Source organism: Alosa pseudoharengus, unplaced genomic scaffold (assembly GCF_046254945.1).
Source record: "Alosa pseudoharengus isolate Yale_2024_CS ecotype anadromous, Long Island Sound unplaced genomic scaffold, YU_APseudo_1.1 YU_APseudo_1.1_scf_21, whole genome shotgun sequence".
Classification (NCBI taxonomy): domain Eukaryota; kingdom Metazoa; phylum Chordata; class Actinopteri; order Clupeiformes; family Clupeidae; genus Alosa; species Alosa pseudoharengus.
Window position 1 is genome coordinate 13,144,568 of NW_027468674.1, and position 20,000 is coordinate 13,164,567.

Below are 20,000 nucleotides of genomic sequence, written 5' to 3' on the forward strand. Positions count from 1 at the left end.
GAAAGAAGTGACACAGATAAGAGTAAGAGCGATACAGAGAGAGAGAGACAGAGAGAGAGAGAGAGAGACAGAGACAGAAAGAGAGAGTGATAAAGGACAGAGAGAGAGAGAGAGAGAAGAGGTTCATACCTGCAACAAGCTTTTTAATGACTGTGGCAGGGATCCAGTGCGTGACGAGAAGAAAATGAGCGAAAGAACAAGAGAAGAGAGAAGGAGAGGAAGAAAGAGGAGAAGAAAAAAGGAGAGTAAAACAGTGTAGCGCTTTTTATCACATCAGCAAAGGGTGAGAACTGGAAAGTAGCACCTGACCTGCAAATATGATAGCTGATCTGATCTCTTCCCTCATTCACACACACACACACACACACACATGCTAACAAACAGACAAAATCACACACACACACACACACACACACACACACACACACAGGTAACAATAAATCTTGGAAGGCCTCACATTAAATCAATTATCTAAAACCCATTTTGGCTAAATAACTGTAGGGGGCGTGTGTCAAGCCCTACATTCTGGAAAGTTCCAGAGGGGACTGGAGCGAGCGAGCGTGTGTGTGTGTGTGTGTGTGTGTGTGTGTGTGTGTGTGTGTGTGTATGAAAGACAGAGAAAATGAGCACCAGGACAAATGCATCCCTGTTGGTCTGTCTGCTCCTTTTGTTCCAAATGAAAGAATCCCCCCCCCCCAAAAAAAAAAAAAAGAATCTGAAACAGAGGGGTGACCATCACGAGCAGGGGGTAATGGCAAAACAATACACAAGAATTCTTGACCCAATCTGAGCATATCACACACACACACACACACACACACACATAAAAGAGTTCAAATGAGTTCTCTGGAGCCGCAGGGGTCCTGCATTTGGACAGGCTGGCAGTGATCAACAGCTTTGGGCTGGACCCCCCCACCCCCCATCATTGGACCCCACGTGTCCTGTTGCTCTCTGCCTGTCTCACTCTCTCTGCCTGTCTCACTCTCTCTGCCTGTCTCACTCTCTCTGCCTGTCTCACTCTCTCTGGGTTGCTGCCGTCCTGTCTCACTGCCAGAATGGGCAGGTGTCTCATGAGGCATAGTGTTCAGGTAAAAGAATCTTCTTCGAACATTCAAACCACATCCAACACGTATGACTAATGTATGACCTTACGACGCCATGGGAATGTTAGATAGTTGGCACGTACCTCTGAAATCACATTCAACTTTCATTATTGACAATAATACAATAACCGTGTTGTGAGATAGGGCAGTGTCTATTTCTTGGTAACTTTTGAACAATCTAAGCAAAGAAAAGGCAAAGAAATGGCACACATGCAAACACGGATGGGATACATTGACGCTGCCTCTAAAAGCGACTCAATACGGGGGCAGTCTGAAGGCGTCTTAGCAGACAGGACGTCAGAGTCAGATCACTTTGGAATGGTCCTTGACGTCTTGTTGTCATGTGAGATGCCCCGCAGAGATCACATTTTACCCTGATTCAGATCACTTCATCCATGGGTCAACTCCATCTTCAGGCTAAGTAGTGACAGTCAAGACAGTCATACCCTCACACTACCCTTTAGTCTCAGTCTCACACACACACACACACACACACACTAGTTAAAGAGTTTCAAAAGTGTTTTTTGAGAAGACGACACTTAGTGGTGACCCCTGGACGGCCTAGAACTCCTTAAGGCAGAAACACACCAAGACAGAACAGGGCTGTACTATCCCAAAGCTCATTCTGCCAGAGGCTCGGACTTAGTCATGTGAAAGGGGCATCGACACCCTCCCCCACAACACACACACACTAGCTTGCAGACAGACACAGACACAGACACACACACACAGAGCCCTTTATGTTCACTGTCTATAGCTGTAGTGACTTGGCAGAGCTGGATATAAACAAGAATATAACTCAAGCTCTGACAGCCACTGGCTGTGTTGCCCTGGCATGAGGACACACACACACACACACACACACACACACCTGAAAAAGTCCACAGAAAGTTTACTTGAGTCACACACACACACACACACACACACTTAAAAGAAAGGACACGCACTCACATACACACCCTGGAGTGTGAGGAGTATCTGTAGGTCACTAAAGGTTCATATATGCCAGCAGAATAGAAGCATTCATAATGGTACAGTCAGTTACTCACTTTTTTTTCCATTAATGTAAGCTGTTCTACCCCCCCAATCATTGACTTGCCTATGTGCAGTGACTGACCAACCTGCTCGAGGAGCGTGTGACTCACCCTCCATCTTGTCGTCTCCGCCGGCGCCATCTTTGGCCTCCTTCACCTCCGTGCCGTCCTTCTCCTTTTGGTCCTGGGACTGGGCCCCCTGGTGCAGCTCCGCGTCTGGGCCCACGGCACCCGCCTCATCTACAACCCAGGCACGTCAGAGTGTTAAGTTAGTGCGCTTGAGTGCATGACTGCTAATGCACGCAACTGCGTTTACTGAGGTCAATATGTTAAGCGCAGCATAAGGAAATACCGGAGTCTGCATGTAGTCTATATATGAACTTGCTATTTATCCCATTGACGTCCATTTCCAAATCACCAAAAACACAGGAGCATGCCTTTTCTTTTGGAATTGAGTAAACAACTGCGTTTCAAACCTCACATCCAAAGAAAGATGTCTCTGCTGCACTCCTGAAACGATTTGGTAAGAGTTTAATGGCCCGATTGAAGTTTAATTTCACTACTTGTTTGTGCCCCAGGAAGGCATGAAATGGGCATCAATGGGACCCTTTCCAAATGGACCAGCATAGCAAATTCAAATTCAAATGTACAGGTTGGTCTGGGTTTACCCAAGTTACAACAGTAAGGCTTCATTATGTGCACCTAGTGCTGATGTGTGTGTAAGGATAGAAATGGCGGCCAGTTTAGGACCCCTGACGCACTTTTCGCAGGAGCCAGCGGATCCTCGACCTTCTCCAGGCTGCCCACTTTCACCCCGTCGGCCACGACAGGCTTGGGCAGCTCCTTGTGGACCAGCACCGGCTCCGGAAACTTCTCCCCTCCTCCTCCGGCCTGAACGGCTTTGTCCAGCACCTCGTTGGGATGTGCTGCGCCCCCTGCTGGCTGTTGTTTGTCCAGTCCACCCTTCATCACCTTGGCCGCCTCCTGCTCTTTTTTCTTCTTCTCCTCCTCCTCCTCCTCGGCTGCCGCCTTCCCAGCATCCTCTGCTGCTCCCTGGTCCTGGCCGGCTCCTTGGGCCTCCTCGTCCTCCTTCTCCGCCTCCTCCTCCTGCTGCTGCTGCTTCTCTTCCTCCTCTAGCTCCTCCCGATTCTTCCTCTTGTCAACCATGACCTCGTCCTGCGGGATGGGCGGCTCGTGCCGATGGGCCTCACCGTCCGGCACCGCCACACCTGCTGGAGGAAGAAGAGCAGCAGCCACCGGAAAAAGAAAAAAGAAAGAAAAAAAAAAACAACAACAATGAGTTGCCATGGGAACCACAGAATCCGGGCAAGTCAGTGCCCTTGGAAACCAAAGTTGTAAAGTGCACACGGCTTACAGGCAGGGCGAATATAGGCAGACTGCGAGTGGTCAGTATGAACTTTTAAATGTAATTGTCAATCTACTGTGGAGTGGCTGTTAAAGTAATTTAGGAAACAGACGTCTGCACATGGACAAACAGCCAGAGATAGTAGACCAGCTCAGGGGCCATTAAGCTCCTTGCAACCCACCCCCTCCGCCTTCCACACACACACACACACACACACAAAACCAAAACTCTTATTTAGGCAGCAACAGAGCTCATATTTAGCCAGCAGACACTGCAGTTGTGCTCCTCCGGCCTGCTTCCTAACTGATGCTCTGCTGGACAGGACCGATGATGGCCAAATGAAATGGAGGAGTGGACAAAGAGCCTGATAATCCCCCTACGACAAACAGCCAGCCGAACAGACTTCCTCTTTTTATCACTCTAATGCAAGGGACAGAGAGAGGAGAGGAGAGGAGAGCAGAGATTAGGAGAGGAGGAGAGGAGAGGAGAGAGGACGTTCTGCCCTGGTGACTTTGGAGGCTGGCCCTCACCTCTGGCTATTGGGGGGGGGGTTCCTCAAATAGTATCACCCCGGTACTATTTGAGGAAGTGGAGAGACAGGAAAGCACAATAAAACGATCCAGATTTACCCCACTGCACGATAAAACCATCTAGGTTTATCCCACTAAAAAGTGTTCCGACTCATTCAGATAAATGGAACTACTTAGATACAGTCATACACATATAGCAGCAATTGATGTATGATTCAGGCATTTGTCTTTGTCATCTGGTCTTAGCAAATTGGTGTATCATCACGTTCTAATTATCCTGTTATGGTTGTTCCTCATCCTTCCTCCGCCTTATTTTCCGATTGAACGAGGTCTTAATAGGCACCATTAAAGCCTTTGAAAGATATTACAAGCTTCAGCAAAAGCCGTCGTTACTACTTAACTGCTGTAGTAAAGCAAGGAGAACTTGGGCACATTAAAGGCGTAAGACGCCATGGAGACAAACTCCTTTCCAGTCAACCTTAATCCTTGTAGGCCCAGTGGTGCTAGTTAACCACAGAGGCCATCACTGCCTTTATTTGAGCCCACAGCAGGAGGAATACACAAACCCCCCCCCCCCCCCCCCCCCCCCCACATGAGTCAGCTAATTTGACTTCTTGGTTTCTCCCACGTCAAACAGTCCCAAGTAGTTTAACTTCCAGTTTGCTCCAAACAAAACGGTTTTGAGTGGTCCTACTTCCTGGTTGTACCAATGCCAAGCGGTTCTGAGTAGTTTGACTTCCTGGTTCACCCTATGCCAAACAGTTCTGAGTAGTTTGACTTCCTGGTTCACCCTATGCCAAACAGCTCTGAGTTAGTTTGGCTTCCTGGTTCACTCTAAGCCAAACAGTTCTGTTTGGTTCTGAGAGCCACCAGTCTACCCTGTGGCCGCCTCTGTCCCTCGCTGCTATTGGCAGAGTGGGAGCATACCTGCTTCAGGTCGGTCCAGCTGCACCTCCGCACCCTTGGCCTTGGCGTCGGGGGCCTCCACGGGGCCCTTGATCTGGGGGGCCTCGCCTTGCACCTGCCCTGCTGGACGCAGTCCCTCAGCGGGCGGTTTCGGCCGCTCCTCCACCGGATGCTTTACGGGGGGCTTGGGTTTGTTGGCCAGTTCACCAGGGTCCACTGCCGGATCCACTGGCTTCCCTGTTGGGGACGAGGGAAAAGGCGGACTGATGCTTACAACACATCAAGCTTCACATCAACGGAAAACAAAACAAAGTCATCAGAAACAACTGGGGCTACAGCAAAGCCTTGTGAATATAGCTTTATATATTGAACGTGTGAAATGTCTGCAATTAGGAATCAAAAACAAAGAGAGAATGTGCTGAGGGCAAATTGTGCAGATGGTGCTGAAGGATGAATCTAACTCAGTGCTTACATGGTATTTCAGTTCTACATTTAAAACCTTGCTGGAATGGTATGTACTGGGTGTGGAAGGAGAGGAGGGGAGAAAAGAGGAGAGGAGAGGAGTGGAGAGGAGAGGAATGGAGAGAGGAGTGGAGAAAAGTGGAGGAGGAAAGGGGAGAAGAGGACAGAAAAGAGCAGAGGAGAAAAGAGGAGAGGAGAGGAAGGGAGAAGAGAGGAGTGGAGAAAAGAGGAGATGAGTGGAGAGGAGAAAAGAGGAGGAAATGAGTGGATAAAAGAGGAGGAGAGAAAAGGGAGAAATGAGGATAAGAGAAGAAAAGAAGAGAGGAGAGGATTTGATTAGAAAAAAAGAGAAAAGGAATAAAAAATGTGAGAAGAGAAGGGAAAAAGAGGAGAAAAAGAAAAGAGAGATAGATCGGCGTAGCTGCCAAACAGACGCATCAACACACAAAAAGAAATGCTAACAGCCTCATTGTGTGTGAAGAGGACAGAAAGCAACAGAGAGGAGAAGGTAACCATCCAGACGGACACTGGAGGAAGCCACCAACAGGGGGCAGCACACCCTCAGAAGCAGCGCATGACCACAGCGCAGCGCAGCGGAGAGCAGGCGAGGAGAGACGAGAGGGAACGAGAGACGGGAGATCACACCCCAACTCCGCCGCAGATAAGAGATTGATGTCCAGCACTTTCCATATAACCTTGCCTTCTGTCCCGGGAAAAATAGCCACTGAATATTTACGACGACTGTGCAACGCCTCCCTACTCTTCTCTTCACACTCTCCTCTCCAGGTGTCTGTGGAAGCACTCCTGTGTGTGTGTGTGTGTGTGTGTGTGTGTGTGTGTGTGTGTGTGTGTGTGAGAGAGTGTTTGTTTAGCCTGACATGGCTCGAGGCTAACCAGAGGTGTTCTCCATAATCTGTACTCTGCATCGGACACGGGCATCTGGCTAGTTTTTGTGGTGGATATACACAGGGGACGAGGCGCGCAGGGCGAAGTCGTTCCCGAACACACACACACACACACACACACACACACACACACACACACACACAGTGTTCACCCTTCAACTAGGTCGACACCAGAGGACAGACACAAAAGGAGTTGGATTGCTGCTTGGCCGTTAGGACCACTGGGTCGTCTCGTGTGATCTGGACTGAGCTCTAGGAGGTTGTGTCCTTAAGGACGACGCACTGGCTGGGTGTGACGGCACAACATAGTCCAACTCGGCTGCTCAGTAGACTATTACGGAACCAAGAGACGGACCTGGACTGAATCTGGTCTGAGAACTGGTCTGAAAACTGGTCTAAACTGGCCCAGTCGGGGCGAGACCCCTGTGCCAGAGCCAGCTGGCATGTTGAGGCCACTGCCATCACCAAGGTTAGGTCGTCACAGGGAGTTTAAGTACCCTAGGGAGCAGGCAGGCTGATGATGAAATGGGCATGTCTAAGGCTCTATGGTGCACGGTAGTGTAAAAATAAAAACACCTGCTAATAATGAAATGTACGGCGTAGTCAGTGTTTAGATAACAACATTTCCTGTGCACAAAAAGTTTTTGCATACATACAAAAAAAGTACTCAAATCTGAGGGATTGCCTTGTTACTCTACAGCAAAGGTTGAGAAGATCAACAACATCAGTTCTGTATCGAAATGGACACACTCAACAACAGCAATCACTCTCCAGGATTTAAATATGGACAGCAACACTCCTTAATGTGTTTCTGTTCTCTCTAGGTCGATAATGGGATGGATGGATCTGAATGTATTATACTTAATAGCTGGTCACTCTGGTCACAACAGCTGTCAAACACACTTTTTAAATGCCTGAATTATAATGGAGAGTAGCTTAAACTGTGACTGACCACTCTTGAAACAGACTGGCTCATAGACCACTCTCCCTTTGGCTGTTTGCCACTGTCAAAACACTGTTGTTGTTGTTGTTGTTGTTGATTTGTCAACGTTTGTTGTGCGCAAACAGAAAAGCTTTTCACACCTATGGTGGCGTGACCAGCACTTGGACATAAGAGACATCATTTAGTCCTGGGCTTCAGTGCAGTGGCCAAAGGTTTGGAACGGGGGTGAGCTACAGTCAAGGGGGACAGTGAAGCCTTCACTTCAGCGGAAGAGCCGACGGACTCATTCAGGCCTTAGCTCCAGGGTTCTAGTGAGAAGCGTTCCGGAGCAGAAAGGTTCCACAAAATACACAGCAGATTTGAGACATTTTAGAAAAGTTGCCACAGCAACAGTGTCGCTCCACAACCCTACTCAACTCTTCATAATCAATCCCAACGCTCACTACTCCCCCTATTCGATCTTCACTTCATACACTTCACCTTCTTCTTTTCCTTTTCCATTTCTCTCTGTGGCACTCTCATTCACCCTCCCTTTGACTTCTCTCTTCTCTTCTCTTCTCTTTCTCTCTCTCTCTCGCTCTGTCTCTCTCTAATATATATATATTCTTCTCTCACACATGCTGCCTCCTTCCATTACCGCATCCATCTTCATTCATATTCTCCCCCTCTCTGTTTTTCTCTCTCTTCCTCCCTCTCTCTCTCTCTCGCTCTCTCTCTCTCTCTCTCTCTCTCTCTCTCTCTCTCTCTCTCTCTCTCCCAGCTGCCCTGGCCGCGCGCCGTAAACAGGAAACAGGTGTGGAAGTGGGCGTCCCAGGGTGATAAATGCCAGTATCAGTCAGACGGGAGGACTGAGAGAGAGCGAGAAGGAAAATAGCAGAGAGGAGAGGAAGATGAGAGAAAAGAGGAAAATCAGGGAACAGACAGACAGATAGATAGAGAGAGAGAGGAGAAAGACAAGGAGAAGAAGAAGAGGAGGGAAGAGAGGAAAAGCAGGGAAACAGACAGACAGAGATGGTGATAGTGAGGACAGATAGAATGATAGTGAGAACAGATAGAATGATAGTGAGAACAGAGAGAATGATAGTGAGGACAGATAGAACGATAGTGTTTCTTGTGCTCTCTCCCATTTCCCATCCTCAGTACCGTAATTTTCCAATTATTAGCCGAGTCAGCTATGAGGTTAATATGCGGGGACAGTTAATATGGTATTAATATGGTTTTGCTTTTTTAACTTCAATGCATAAAATCACTGTACTACGGTTTATACATAATGTGGCTAATACACAGGAACCAAATTAGACTCCTGGTGACGTCCTTTCATCAGCAGACTGCATACTCCCCATGCTAACAATGCAGCAGCAGACAGCATACTCCCCATGCTAACAATGCAGCAGCAGACTGCATACTCCCCATGCTAACAATGCAGCAGCAGACTGCATACTCCCCATGCTAACAATGCAGCAGCAGACAGCATACTCCCCATGCTAACAATGCAGCAGCAGACAGCATACTCCCCATGCTAGCAATGCAGCAGCAGACAGCATACTCCCCATGCTAGCAATGCAGCAGCAGACAGCATACTCCCCATGCTAACAATGCAGCAGCAGACAGCATACTCCCCATGCTAACAATGCAGCAGCAGACAGCATACTCCCCATGCTAACAATGCAGCAGCAGACAGCATACTCCCCATGCTAGCAATGCATCATAAACAGTGATGATGGCTGTGACGGTGGAACTCATTTGGCACAACTTGCATATAGTGGGACATTATCAGAGCTCCCACTACTGCTTCTAAATCCAAGGTGTGCACGTAGACTGTTTTGAAGCAAACACTGTTCATCTGCTGAAACATGGTTCCCTTTCAGTCTACATTAACGTATACCCGGGTTGCCACACTAAGTCAGATGTAAAATTACATGACTTTTCGCTGACTTTACCTGACAAAAAAACTGAATTTCCATGACCTACTTAGAATAAATTGTACAATATACCGACCAAAGATTTCAGAGTAGCCGTGTAGCATTCAAGAATCTTCGACTTTTATAGAGTGGGAGATGAATAAATGGGCATTGAATAAGCAAATTTAGGCTAACCACAACCACTCAAGCTAATTACCAGATATACATTAATTCTACGTGGACATATATTTGCATTAATGTATTTTGTCAAGTACATTTTTAACTGCTACTTCAAAATTCCCTGATATTCCATGACTTTGCCCCACAAATGATAAAATTCCACGACTTTCCATGTCTGGAAATTCCATGATATTCCAGAAATCCCATGACCCGTGGGAACCCTGTTATACTCAACAACAGACTGAAACAACATCATCATCATCATTCCAACACCCTCTGTGACTTTCAAACACACTCCTCTTTTGAGCCGTAATGATACCCAAGAGAACAGAATAAAGTTTGAAGACTCAAAAAAAAAAGGCCAAATATGAAAATAAACCGAGTACAGATTCAGAAACAGTCTCAGAGACATTCAGATACAGAATTTCAAGCGGCCGACATAAAAGGGAATATAAAGGGAGCATCAACGAGATAGGAGGAATACAAGTAAAGTGCAGGGAACAATAGAAAGGGAGAGAAAGAGATTAAGACAGAGAAGAGAAACAGATGGAGAAAGACCAAGAGAGGGAGAGAGAGAGAGATGGAGAAAGACCAAGAGAGGGAGAGAGAGAGAGATGGAGAAAGACCAAGAGAGGGAGAGAGAGAGAGATGGAGAAAGACCAAGAGAGGCAGAGAGAGAAACAGATGGAGAAAGACCAAGAGAGGCAGAGAGAGAAACAGATGGAGAAAGACCAAGAGAGGCAGAGAGAGAAACAGATGGAGAAAGACCAAGAGAGGCAGAGAGGGAGAGATGGAGAAAGACCAAGAGAGGCAGAGAGAGAGATGGAGAAAGACCTATTGAGAGAGGGAGAGATGGAGAAAGACCTATTGAGAGAGGGAGGGAGGTGTAGAGAGAGAGAGAGAGAGGGAGAGAGGGAGAGATGGAGAAAGACCTATTGAGAGAGGGAGGGAGGTGTAGAGAGAGAGAGAGAGAGGGAGAGAGGGAGAGATGGAGAAAGACCTATTGAGAGAGGGAGGGAGGTGTAGAGAGAGAGAGAGAGAGGGAGAGAGGGAGAGATGGAGAAAGACCTATTGAGAGAGGGAGGGAGGTGTAGAGAGAGAGAGAGAGAGGGAGAGAGGGAGAGATGGAGAAAGACCTATTGAGAGAGGGAGGGAGGTGTAGAGAGAGAGAGAGAGAGGGAGAGAGGGAGAGATGGAGAAAGACCTATTGAGAGAGGGAGGGAGGTGTAGAGAGAGAGAGAGAGAGGGAGAGAGGGAGAGCATAAAGCTGTGCAGCATGCTTGTTTTGCCCTTGGTGTGTGTGTGTGTGTGTGTGTGTGTGTGCCAGATTCCTCCCTCTTTCCACAATGCATCTCCTGCTGCCTCCAGTTTCATTCCACACTTCATTTCGTTCCCTACCTTATCCCAACACACACACACACACACACACAAAATTCTCCTCTATCTGCAGCCAGGACAGGGAACAGCCTTGGGCGTTATACCAATCCCAAAATGTGCATGTGCCCACACACACACACACACACACACACACACACACACACACACACACACACACACAGTTGCACTGGGAGCAGAGTCACTGAAGTCTGAAGGGCACTGATTGTGGGCCTAGTTTTCAAACCCATCAGTCTCCCACACCATCCCTCCACCATCTCTTCACTCTCCCTTGCTTTTTTCTCTCCTCCATTTCTCTTATTCTCATCTCTCTCTCTTCCCCTCTGGTCTGTCACCTTTACTCTCCCTTCTCTCCCTACTTTTATTTTCTTCTCTCTTCACTCCATCCTCTGCTACTCCTCTTCTGTCAGACTCTCTTCCTGTATCATTTCCCTCCTTCATTTCTTCACCTTTCTTCCCATCCTCCGTCTCAAATCTCTCTATCAGCCTTTCTCTTGTCTTTCTGTCTATATCCCATGCTGTCGTGTAAGGCGAGGCAAACGCAATGGCTTCACTTTGGGCAGCCAACAGATAACCATCTCTCTCCAGTCTTGCTGCTTTTTCTTACTTGCTATTCAGGTGCTGATCCGTTTTCACAGTGTAGTCTGGACAGAGTTAGTTTCCAATGCAGATCTGGATACGCTCGTATTGATACAGGTTGTTTTTTTATGTGATCACACTAAAGGGCCGTTTACGCCAAGATCGATAACTGTAACGATAACGGTAAACGAATGATCGCTCTGGCTAATATGAATAACAACGTCCACACATAAACTATCACGATAACGACATGAGGAATGATATCATTGGGGGTTCACTTGCAGAGGGATTTTGAGAACGATAAAAGGCTGACAGCCAATCGGAATCCATCAAATTTTAGCCATCACATTCATCAACACGAGGACAGACTTTCCTTATCGTGGGGCAGTGTGGGCGCTCTTATCGTTACAGTTATAGTTATCTTTATAGTCATCGTTCCTGCTGTGATCGGCCGTTAAGTCTGGTCAGGACCAGGTTCACACTACATCTGGGTTTGGGTCGGTTTCTGGACCGTCTTGCTATACCTGAAATGCGTTCAAACTCGGCAAACAGAGGCGAGCTTTTTGAGGCAAGCGGCCAAAACTTTTTTACAATTAAAATGTGAACATTTTTGTCTAAATATTCCAAATCTCCCTCCAGCGTCAATTCTTGTTCACCCCAAAACCCCCTCCTTAGAATGCACTAACATTCACGTCTGTTCACAAAAATGTTCATTGTGAACTCTGAAAGCAAATGCAAAACACCGTTTTTAAAAATAAAAAACGGTGTTGCGAGCGCTCGCCTTCGTTTGCTACATTCTGATCGCACCTCTGTTCAGAACTGGATCGGCGATGGTACCGGGGTTGTTGGGCAGCTCCGGGAGTTTGACGGCGCCTTGCAGAGCCCCGTGGCCTTTGGGTTGAGGAGGGGGCCGATGGTGCGTGGGGGGTCCAGTGCTGTTGCCGCCAGACATGGAGAGGGTGGTCACAGTACTGATGAGTAGGATGCCCAGGCCCACCCACAACACCAGCTGCAGAGAGAAATAAAGATTAATGTTAACAACGACAACGACATCAACGACATCAACAACAACAACAACGACAACGACAACACATTTCATTATACAAAGAGCATTTTCAAGGAACCACAAGTGCTTTACAGTGAAACGGGAACCTCACTAACGACCACCAATGTGTAACGCCCACCTGGTAGACACACGGCAGCCATTATGCACCAGAACGCTCACCACACACACCAGCTTGAGGTGGAGAGTGAGAGTGCAAATCAATTAAATTAAATTAGTAATTAAAATGCTAATAAAACATATAAATACTGATAAAACTTGAGAATCATATCTTTATGATAAGCCCCTCCTCTCTTAGCCCCCCCCTCTAACTTGTACTGTAGATGCTCATCTCTGTGCCTGTCTCTCTTCAGCCTGGTAGGTGTGTGTGTATATGTGTATGTGTATGTGTGTGTGTGTGTGTGTGTATATGTGTGTGTGTGCATGTGTGGCGGCGCTGGATGCCTGTGGCCTGGCCTGGCACGTGATGGGCACCAGACGGGCACAGGCGCCAGCTCGCTCGCTCGTGTGCCGCTGCCTGCACTTGCTCGGCGCCAACACAAACAGCAGCCCCGTTCCGGAACGTTCCAGGGCGGAACCTTGCGTGGAACGACACATCTGTGTTCCAGCGCTGCCCACTGAATTACAGTGCCATGCCAGTGGGGTGCCCGCTCCGCTTCTGTCTTACACTCCTGCCCACGTTTCACTGGCTACCACACACACACACACACACACACACACACACACACACACACACACACACACACACACACACACACACACACACACACACACACACACACACACACACACACACAGCGTAGAATACAATAACGCTTCATTCATTTGGAGAAGGGACTTAGAGGATCTTCCACTTAGAAAAGGTAGTGTGCCTATTCTTACTAAATTAATATACAAAGAAAACAATAACTTGTGTGTTATGGACCAAAATTTAGAGATTTTTAGGGTTTGGCCAACTCTAAATAAAAAACCTAATACCAAATCAAATCAAAGCAAAGAATAGGCAACCTATTGCTTTTGATGGGCTTTTGCATCTATTAACCAAAGACAGCTGAACGCTTACACAAAAAAACAGCATAATGTTTCCGGTGTGATATTGCCCTAAAGTGTGTTGAAACATGATACCGAGTGTGAACGTTTGTCTCATAGCCCATCTCGGCTTGTCCCCTGCACTCCAAAATCTGGCGCTAGTTAGCCGATGCTACCAACAGCTTCAATGGTGGTGCTTTGGCATCGGGCTAGCCACGCAAATAAATCACTGTTTTACACCATTTACGAGGCTCAATGTATCTCCACACTTCATTGGTAGACTTCCGAGGGCCCTGACAAATTTAAAATGAGACATTGAGAACTTTGAAAAAGCACTGGTAGATTACTTACAAGACGATTTATGCAGACAGTATCTTCACAAAGTTTAGCGTTTGCAGCCATCTTGAATTTAGTCACGATAAGTTGAGCGACGAGTAAGAATGAACAGGTATGATAAGGGATCAGATTCCAAAAATGATTCAGTGGAAATGCATGGATTCCAGTTTCTTCCAGTAACAGCAACTGGAATCCATGCATTTCCACGGAATTATTTTTGGAATCTGATCGTCTTGGAATCGTCTTGTAAGTAAACTACCAGTGCTTTTTCAAAGTTCTCAATGTATCGTTTTAAATGTCAGGGCCCTCGGAAGTCTACCAATGAAGTGTGGAGATACATTGAGCCTCGTAAATGGTGTAAAACAGTGATTTATTTGCATGGCTAGCCCGATGCCGAAGCACCACCATTGAAAAAGCTGTTGGTAGCATCGGCTAACTAGCGCCAGATTTTGGTGTGCAGGGGACAAGCCGAGATGGGCTATGAGACATACGTTCACACCTGGTATCATGTTTCAACACACTTTAGGTCAATATCACACCGTAATTCTCCTTTAAAGGTGTAGGTTTTTGAACATTCTAACATCAGATTCCATTCCGCAACAATTGAAGGTTCTAAAATTCTATGTTGAGTTCAATGAACTCAGATATTCTTTAGAACGTTAATTTTCCAACATTCCCGTCGTACACCTTTAAGGATTTTTTTAAAGCAACACCAAAGAACTTTCCCTCTGTCGCACGCACGCTATTTGTTTATCCAGCACCGGCTTTGCAAATAACGATGTCCACAGACAAGGTAGAATATTTTGCATGACTTATAAAAGTACGATGTATTGCGACATCAGAGGCAAGTCAAATCTGTAGTTTCTTATGTCTCATTCCATCGAACTACAGATCCGCTACACGATCTGGCAAACTTACATAGTGCGGTTATAGCCGATAGAGGGCCACTAAGCGAATGCAGAATTGGCGTTTACCCTGTTACAAGTTGATGAACCACTGAAACGATTTTGGAAACATTATTTTAAGGTATAAAAAACTCTTTGGTGTTGCTTTAATGTCACTATCTCTAACTTTTAACATGAGAGGAAAAGTCACCCTGCACACTCTTCTGTTAAGTTATTGGTGGTTGGTTAGAGATTTGAATATGATGTCCGCTTTCAGGTTTGTTGTGTGTGATGGACAGTACTGTTTTGTCAAACTAATCTTGAGTTGCCTAAATCAGTTACAGCTGACACTAATCCACCGCCTGAGGAAGGAATGGACCAAATATGGTCTAGATCAGGGGTGGGCAACTAATTTCCCCAAGGGGCCACATGACAAACTGGGACTGTTGAGGAGGGCCGGACTCAAAATACCGAACTCAAGTCTGAACTCAATTCTGTTCAATTCTATTCTGTTGTTGTATAACATTAAGTAAATCATATGGTTTTGTTTACTAGTCGTAAGAACAGATGAAAATGTGAGGGAGACAAAGGAAAAACAGCAATAGGCCTATTTAATCTATGTCCAGTATTTAATCCTCATTCCTCAAAATGATTTTTTGACATTGACATTTTTTTCAGTTTTCAAAGACTGATATAAAAAAGTACTACAATATCTATATAATTAGGCTAGGTCATGAAAATGTGAAGGAGTAGTCAGTACAACCGATAGGCCGTGCCACCATTTCATCAACACTCAGCAATATTTCATCATTAAATCATTACCATCATTAAATTAACTCTATGCAGAATTAGACTACGAAAATGTGGAGCAGACAAGAGTAGGCTGTCATTAGTTAATCAACATGCACAAAGAAAACTATTTTAAAAATGTAGGCTATGTTTTTGCTTTAACTTTATGCACATAACTGTGATTGGTGAACTCGCTCTGTGTGTTGAGCCGGCTGCTTCAAGCAACCTGTGGGTAGTAGCATCATACTAGTTCGCTAACATAAGCTTTGCAAATAAACTCAGACATATTTTGGTTACAATTACGGGGTTATCCGATTGTAAACTGTCTATCTGCCAGTAACGTTTTGAAATGAACACTTCGTATCGCCAACGAGCAGCAGTAGGAGTTCGTTCTAACAACCTTTGCGGTGGTGAGCGACGCAGACATAAGAGACACAAAACTTTGAAAGGTTTACGCCGACGTAAAGGCAACTGCATTGTGTCGACGCAGAAGCATTTTTCTATTCACCAGCACATCAGTGAGGGTGTTTACGTCGCCGCATCCACGCACAAATGTATGGGCGTACAAATAGCAGTCACTTTCAAAATAAAAACAACGATATTGATTTGCATGCATTATCTCTATGCTAGGCTCTTGACTATTGTTCTTTCACGGACCTTACGCGGGCCGGTCAGGGAAAGCCCACGGGCCGGATGTGGCCCGCGGGCCGTATGTTGCCCATGTATGGTCTAGATGAAGCTGAGCCGCTTATTAGTGACTTATTAGAGTTTTAAGGCTTTCAAACTGTTATTTTCGTGTTCAAGTAGTCTTTTTAAAAATGTTATTCTGGGAGAGAGAGATGGGGTGAGATCGTGGAATGAGCCGGGGTGGGATCGTGGAATGAGCTGGGCTGGACTCAAACTAGGGTCTCTGGGGGCACTGTGGCCAGTTGGCCGTGTTCAAGTACTCTTAACCACACAGGCAGAGAGGAGCAGGTGCTACAGGTGTGTATGTGTGTATGTGTGTGTGTGTGTGTGTGTGTGTGGTTCCTCTAGAAGATGTCTGTGTATGTTTCTTGGGATACCTAGACAGAAAGACCAATCTTGGTTATTTAGGGCCCGAGCACCGAAGGGCGCAAGGCCCTATTGTTTTTGTAAGGATTATTATTATTATTATTATTATTATTATTATTATTATTATTATTATATTAACTTTGTCTCAGAGCGTTTTCCTTTTTTGAGGTGGTTAACATGGTCGAAAACTCTTGAAATTTGGCACACATATCAGGTGTCACGCAAAGCAGTTAGGTACAAGAGCTTGGCCCTGGGCGTGGCCCAGGGACTCAGTAGCGCCCCCTTAGGTGATTGAGGCAGTGGTTGGCACATACTTTCAGCTAGACGCATCAAATTCGGTAGGTGTGTGTATCTCCCCAAGATGAACAACTTTCGTATGTACAATGCATTAGCCACGCCCAACAGGAAGTGAGGTATTTGGGATTTTGTGCGGACTAAAATGTGATGAATTGTGATGCCAGAAGACGTTCTTCCCATCGGTGAAAACGCATGAAATTTGGCACACACGTCAAGAGGTACCATGAATACACAGGGGAAAAGCCTTGGCACTGGGCTTGGCTCAGGAACTCCATAGCGCCCCCTTATGTCACTGTGACTTGTGGTTGGCATATAGTTTTAGATACACACACCAAATTTGGTGGGTGTGTGTAACTCCCAAAAACAATCAACTTTTGTATTAACATGCCATTAGCCACGCCCACAGGAAGTGAGGTAATTGGGATTTTGTGCATTGTGGACATGATCGATCAATTTTAACGTACTCCTCCTAGACGATTAATCCGATTCATGTGAAAGTTGGTATACATGATGCCAATATGCTTCTGATTCTAAATTGTGAAGCTTTTTTTGATATGTTGTAATTTGACGAAATGGCGAAACTATGAATTTTAATACCCTTCCACGTTAACAATAAATGTGTCTTAATTCACCATGCATGGCTTGAAATGTTTTAAATTTCACAGGTCTTTGAATACCATGGTAGTGATGATATTCACATGCCCATAATGTATATTTGGCATAGCGCCACCACCTGGCAACAGAAAGAATGGCAATTACATTGATGTTACATGATCAATTTTAACATACTCCTCCTAGACGGTTTGTCGGATTCATGTGAAATTTGGCTAACATTATGCCAAGATGTTGCTGATGTTAAATTGCGAAGGGATTTTTGATATGTTGTAATATGTCATGATTTTAATATCTCACCATATAAACTGGAAATGTGTCATATAATCACAGTGCATTGAATGAATGGTCTGAAACTTTTCAGGTTAATAGATATTATGATTATGATGACATCCAGACACCCAATGGGCCTGCCTGACATAGCGCCACCACCTGGCCAAGTAGGAAATGTGCCAGAAATGGACAATGCCTTAAGTGATTGATCTGAAACTTTATCAAACATTGGATATCATTATTGTGATGATATTCACACATATAATTCACATGCCTAGCATAGCGCCACCATCTGGCCAAACAGGAAATATGCCAGAAATGCTCTATGCTTTGAATGAATGGTCTGAAACTTCTCAGGTTAATAGATATTATAATTATGATGATATCCAGACACCCTATGGGCCTGCCTGGCATAGCGCCACCACCTGGCCAAGCAGGAAAATGTGCCAGAAATTGGTAATGCCTTTATTGGTTGATCTGAAACTTTACAAAATATTGGATATCATTATTGTGATGATATTCACATGTGTAATTCACATGCCTAATATAGCGCCACCATCTGGCCAAAAAGTGTATCAAAAATGTTCTTTGCTTAAAATGAATAATCTGAAATTTCTCAGGTTAATATATATTATGATTATGATGACACACAATGGGCCTGCCTTGCATATTGCCCCACCTGGCCAAGCAAGTAAATGTGCCAGAAAATAACATGTAAAAACAAATAACACACACATCAAATATGTACATTTTACAAATGCACCACGTCGGTGCTTTGTTGGATTCTGAAATGTCATGGGTTGCGGCCCGCAGGTGCTCGGTCCCGCCATTGCCGCTTGCGGCTATATTTATTATTATTATTTGTTCACCTTTTTGCTATTTTTGAGGTGGTTAGCATGGATGAAAAGTCTTGGAATTTGGCACACACATCTGGTATCACAATGGCTACACAGGTATAAAGGCTTGGCCCCGGGCGTGGCCCAGTGACTCAGTAGCGCCCCCTTAGGTGATTGATCCAGTGGTTGGCACATACTTTCAGCTAGACACACCAAATTCGGTAGGTGTGTGTATCTCCCCAAGATGAACAACTTTCGTATGTACAATGCATTAGCCACGCCCAACAGGAAGTGAGGTATTTGGGATTTTGTGCGGACTAAAATGTGATGAATTGTGATGCCAAAAGAGGTGCTTCCCATCGGTGAAAACGCATGAAATTTGGCACACACGTCAAGAGGTAATGTAAATACACAGGGGAAAAGCCTTGGCACCGGGCGTTGCCCAGGAACTCCATAGCGCCCCCTTATGTCACTGTGACTTGTGGTTGGCATATAGTTTTAGATACACACACCAAATATGGTGGGTGTGTGTAACTCCCAAAAACAATCAACTTTTGTATTAACATGCCATTAGCCACGCCCACAGGAAGTGAGGTAATTGGGATTTTGTGCGTTGTGGACATGATCAATTTTAACGTACTTCTCCTAGACGGTTGATCCGATTCATGTCAAAGTTGGTATACATGACGCCGAGATGTTTCTGATTCTAAATTGTGAAGCTTTTTTTGATATGTTGTAATTTGACGAAATGGCGAAATTATTAATTTTAATTCCCTTCAACATAAACAATAAATGTGTCATAATTCACCATGCATGGCTTGAAATGTTTAAAATTTCACAGGTCTTTTAAGACCATGTTAATGATAATATTCACATGCCCATAATGCATGTTTGGCATAGCGCCACCAACTGGCAACAGAAAGAATGACAATTATACTGATGGCACATGATCAATTTTAACATACTCCTCCTAGACGGTTTGTCAGATTCATGTGAAATTTGACACACATTATGCCAAGATGTTGCTGATGTTAAATTGTGAAGGGATTTTTGATATGTTGTAATATGTCATGATTTTAATATCTCACCCTATAAACAGGAAATGTGTCATAAAGTCACAGTGCATTGAATGAATGGTCTGAAACTTCTCAGGTTAATAGATATCATGACTATGATGATATCCAGACACCCAATGGGCCTGCCTGGCATAGCGCCACCACCTGGCCAAGCAGGAAATGTGCCAGAAATGGACAATGCCTTAAGTGATTGATCTGAAACTTTATAAAATATCAGATATCATTATTGTGATGATATTCACGTGCGTAATTCACAGGCCTAGCATAGCGCCACCATCTGGCTAAGCAGGAAATGTGCCAGAAATGCTCTATGCTTTGAATAAATGGTCTGAAAACTTCTCAGGTTAATAGATATTATGATTATGATGGTATCCAGACACCCAATGGGCCTGCCTGGCATAGCGCCACCACCTGGTCAAGCAGGAAATATGCCAGAAAATGGACAATG

General features: G+C 45.3%; 1 protein-coding gene across 8 annotated transcripts in view; it reads right to left on the bottom strand.

The window, feature by feature from the left end:
* slc38a10 (solute carrier family 38 member 10) overlaps window positions 1-20,000 on the bottom strand; it is a 45,322-nt gene that overhangs the window by 6,962 nt on the left and 18,360 nt on the right. For 5 of the 8 annotated variants that reach the window (XM_076297939.1, XM_076297940.1, XM_076297943.1 and 2 more), the window contains exons 12-16: window positions 12,112-12,313; window positions 4,961-5,176; window positions 2,899-3,369; window positions 2,249-2,377; window positions 130-150 (exon numbers count right to left, since the gene is read on the bottom strand). In XM_076297939.1, coding sequence (XP_076154054.1) covers window positions 130-150; window positions 2,249-2,377; window positions 2,899-3,369; window positions 4,961-5,176; window positions 12,112-12,313 — 1,039 coding nt within the window. The remainder of the gene's footprint in view (window positions 1-129; window positions 151-2,248; window positions 2,378-2,898; window positions 3,370-4,960; window positions 5,177-12,111; window positions 12,314-20,000) is intronic. The other 3 variants (XM_076297945.1, XM_076297942.1, XM_076297944.1) reach the window with 3 other exon arrangements.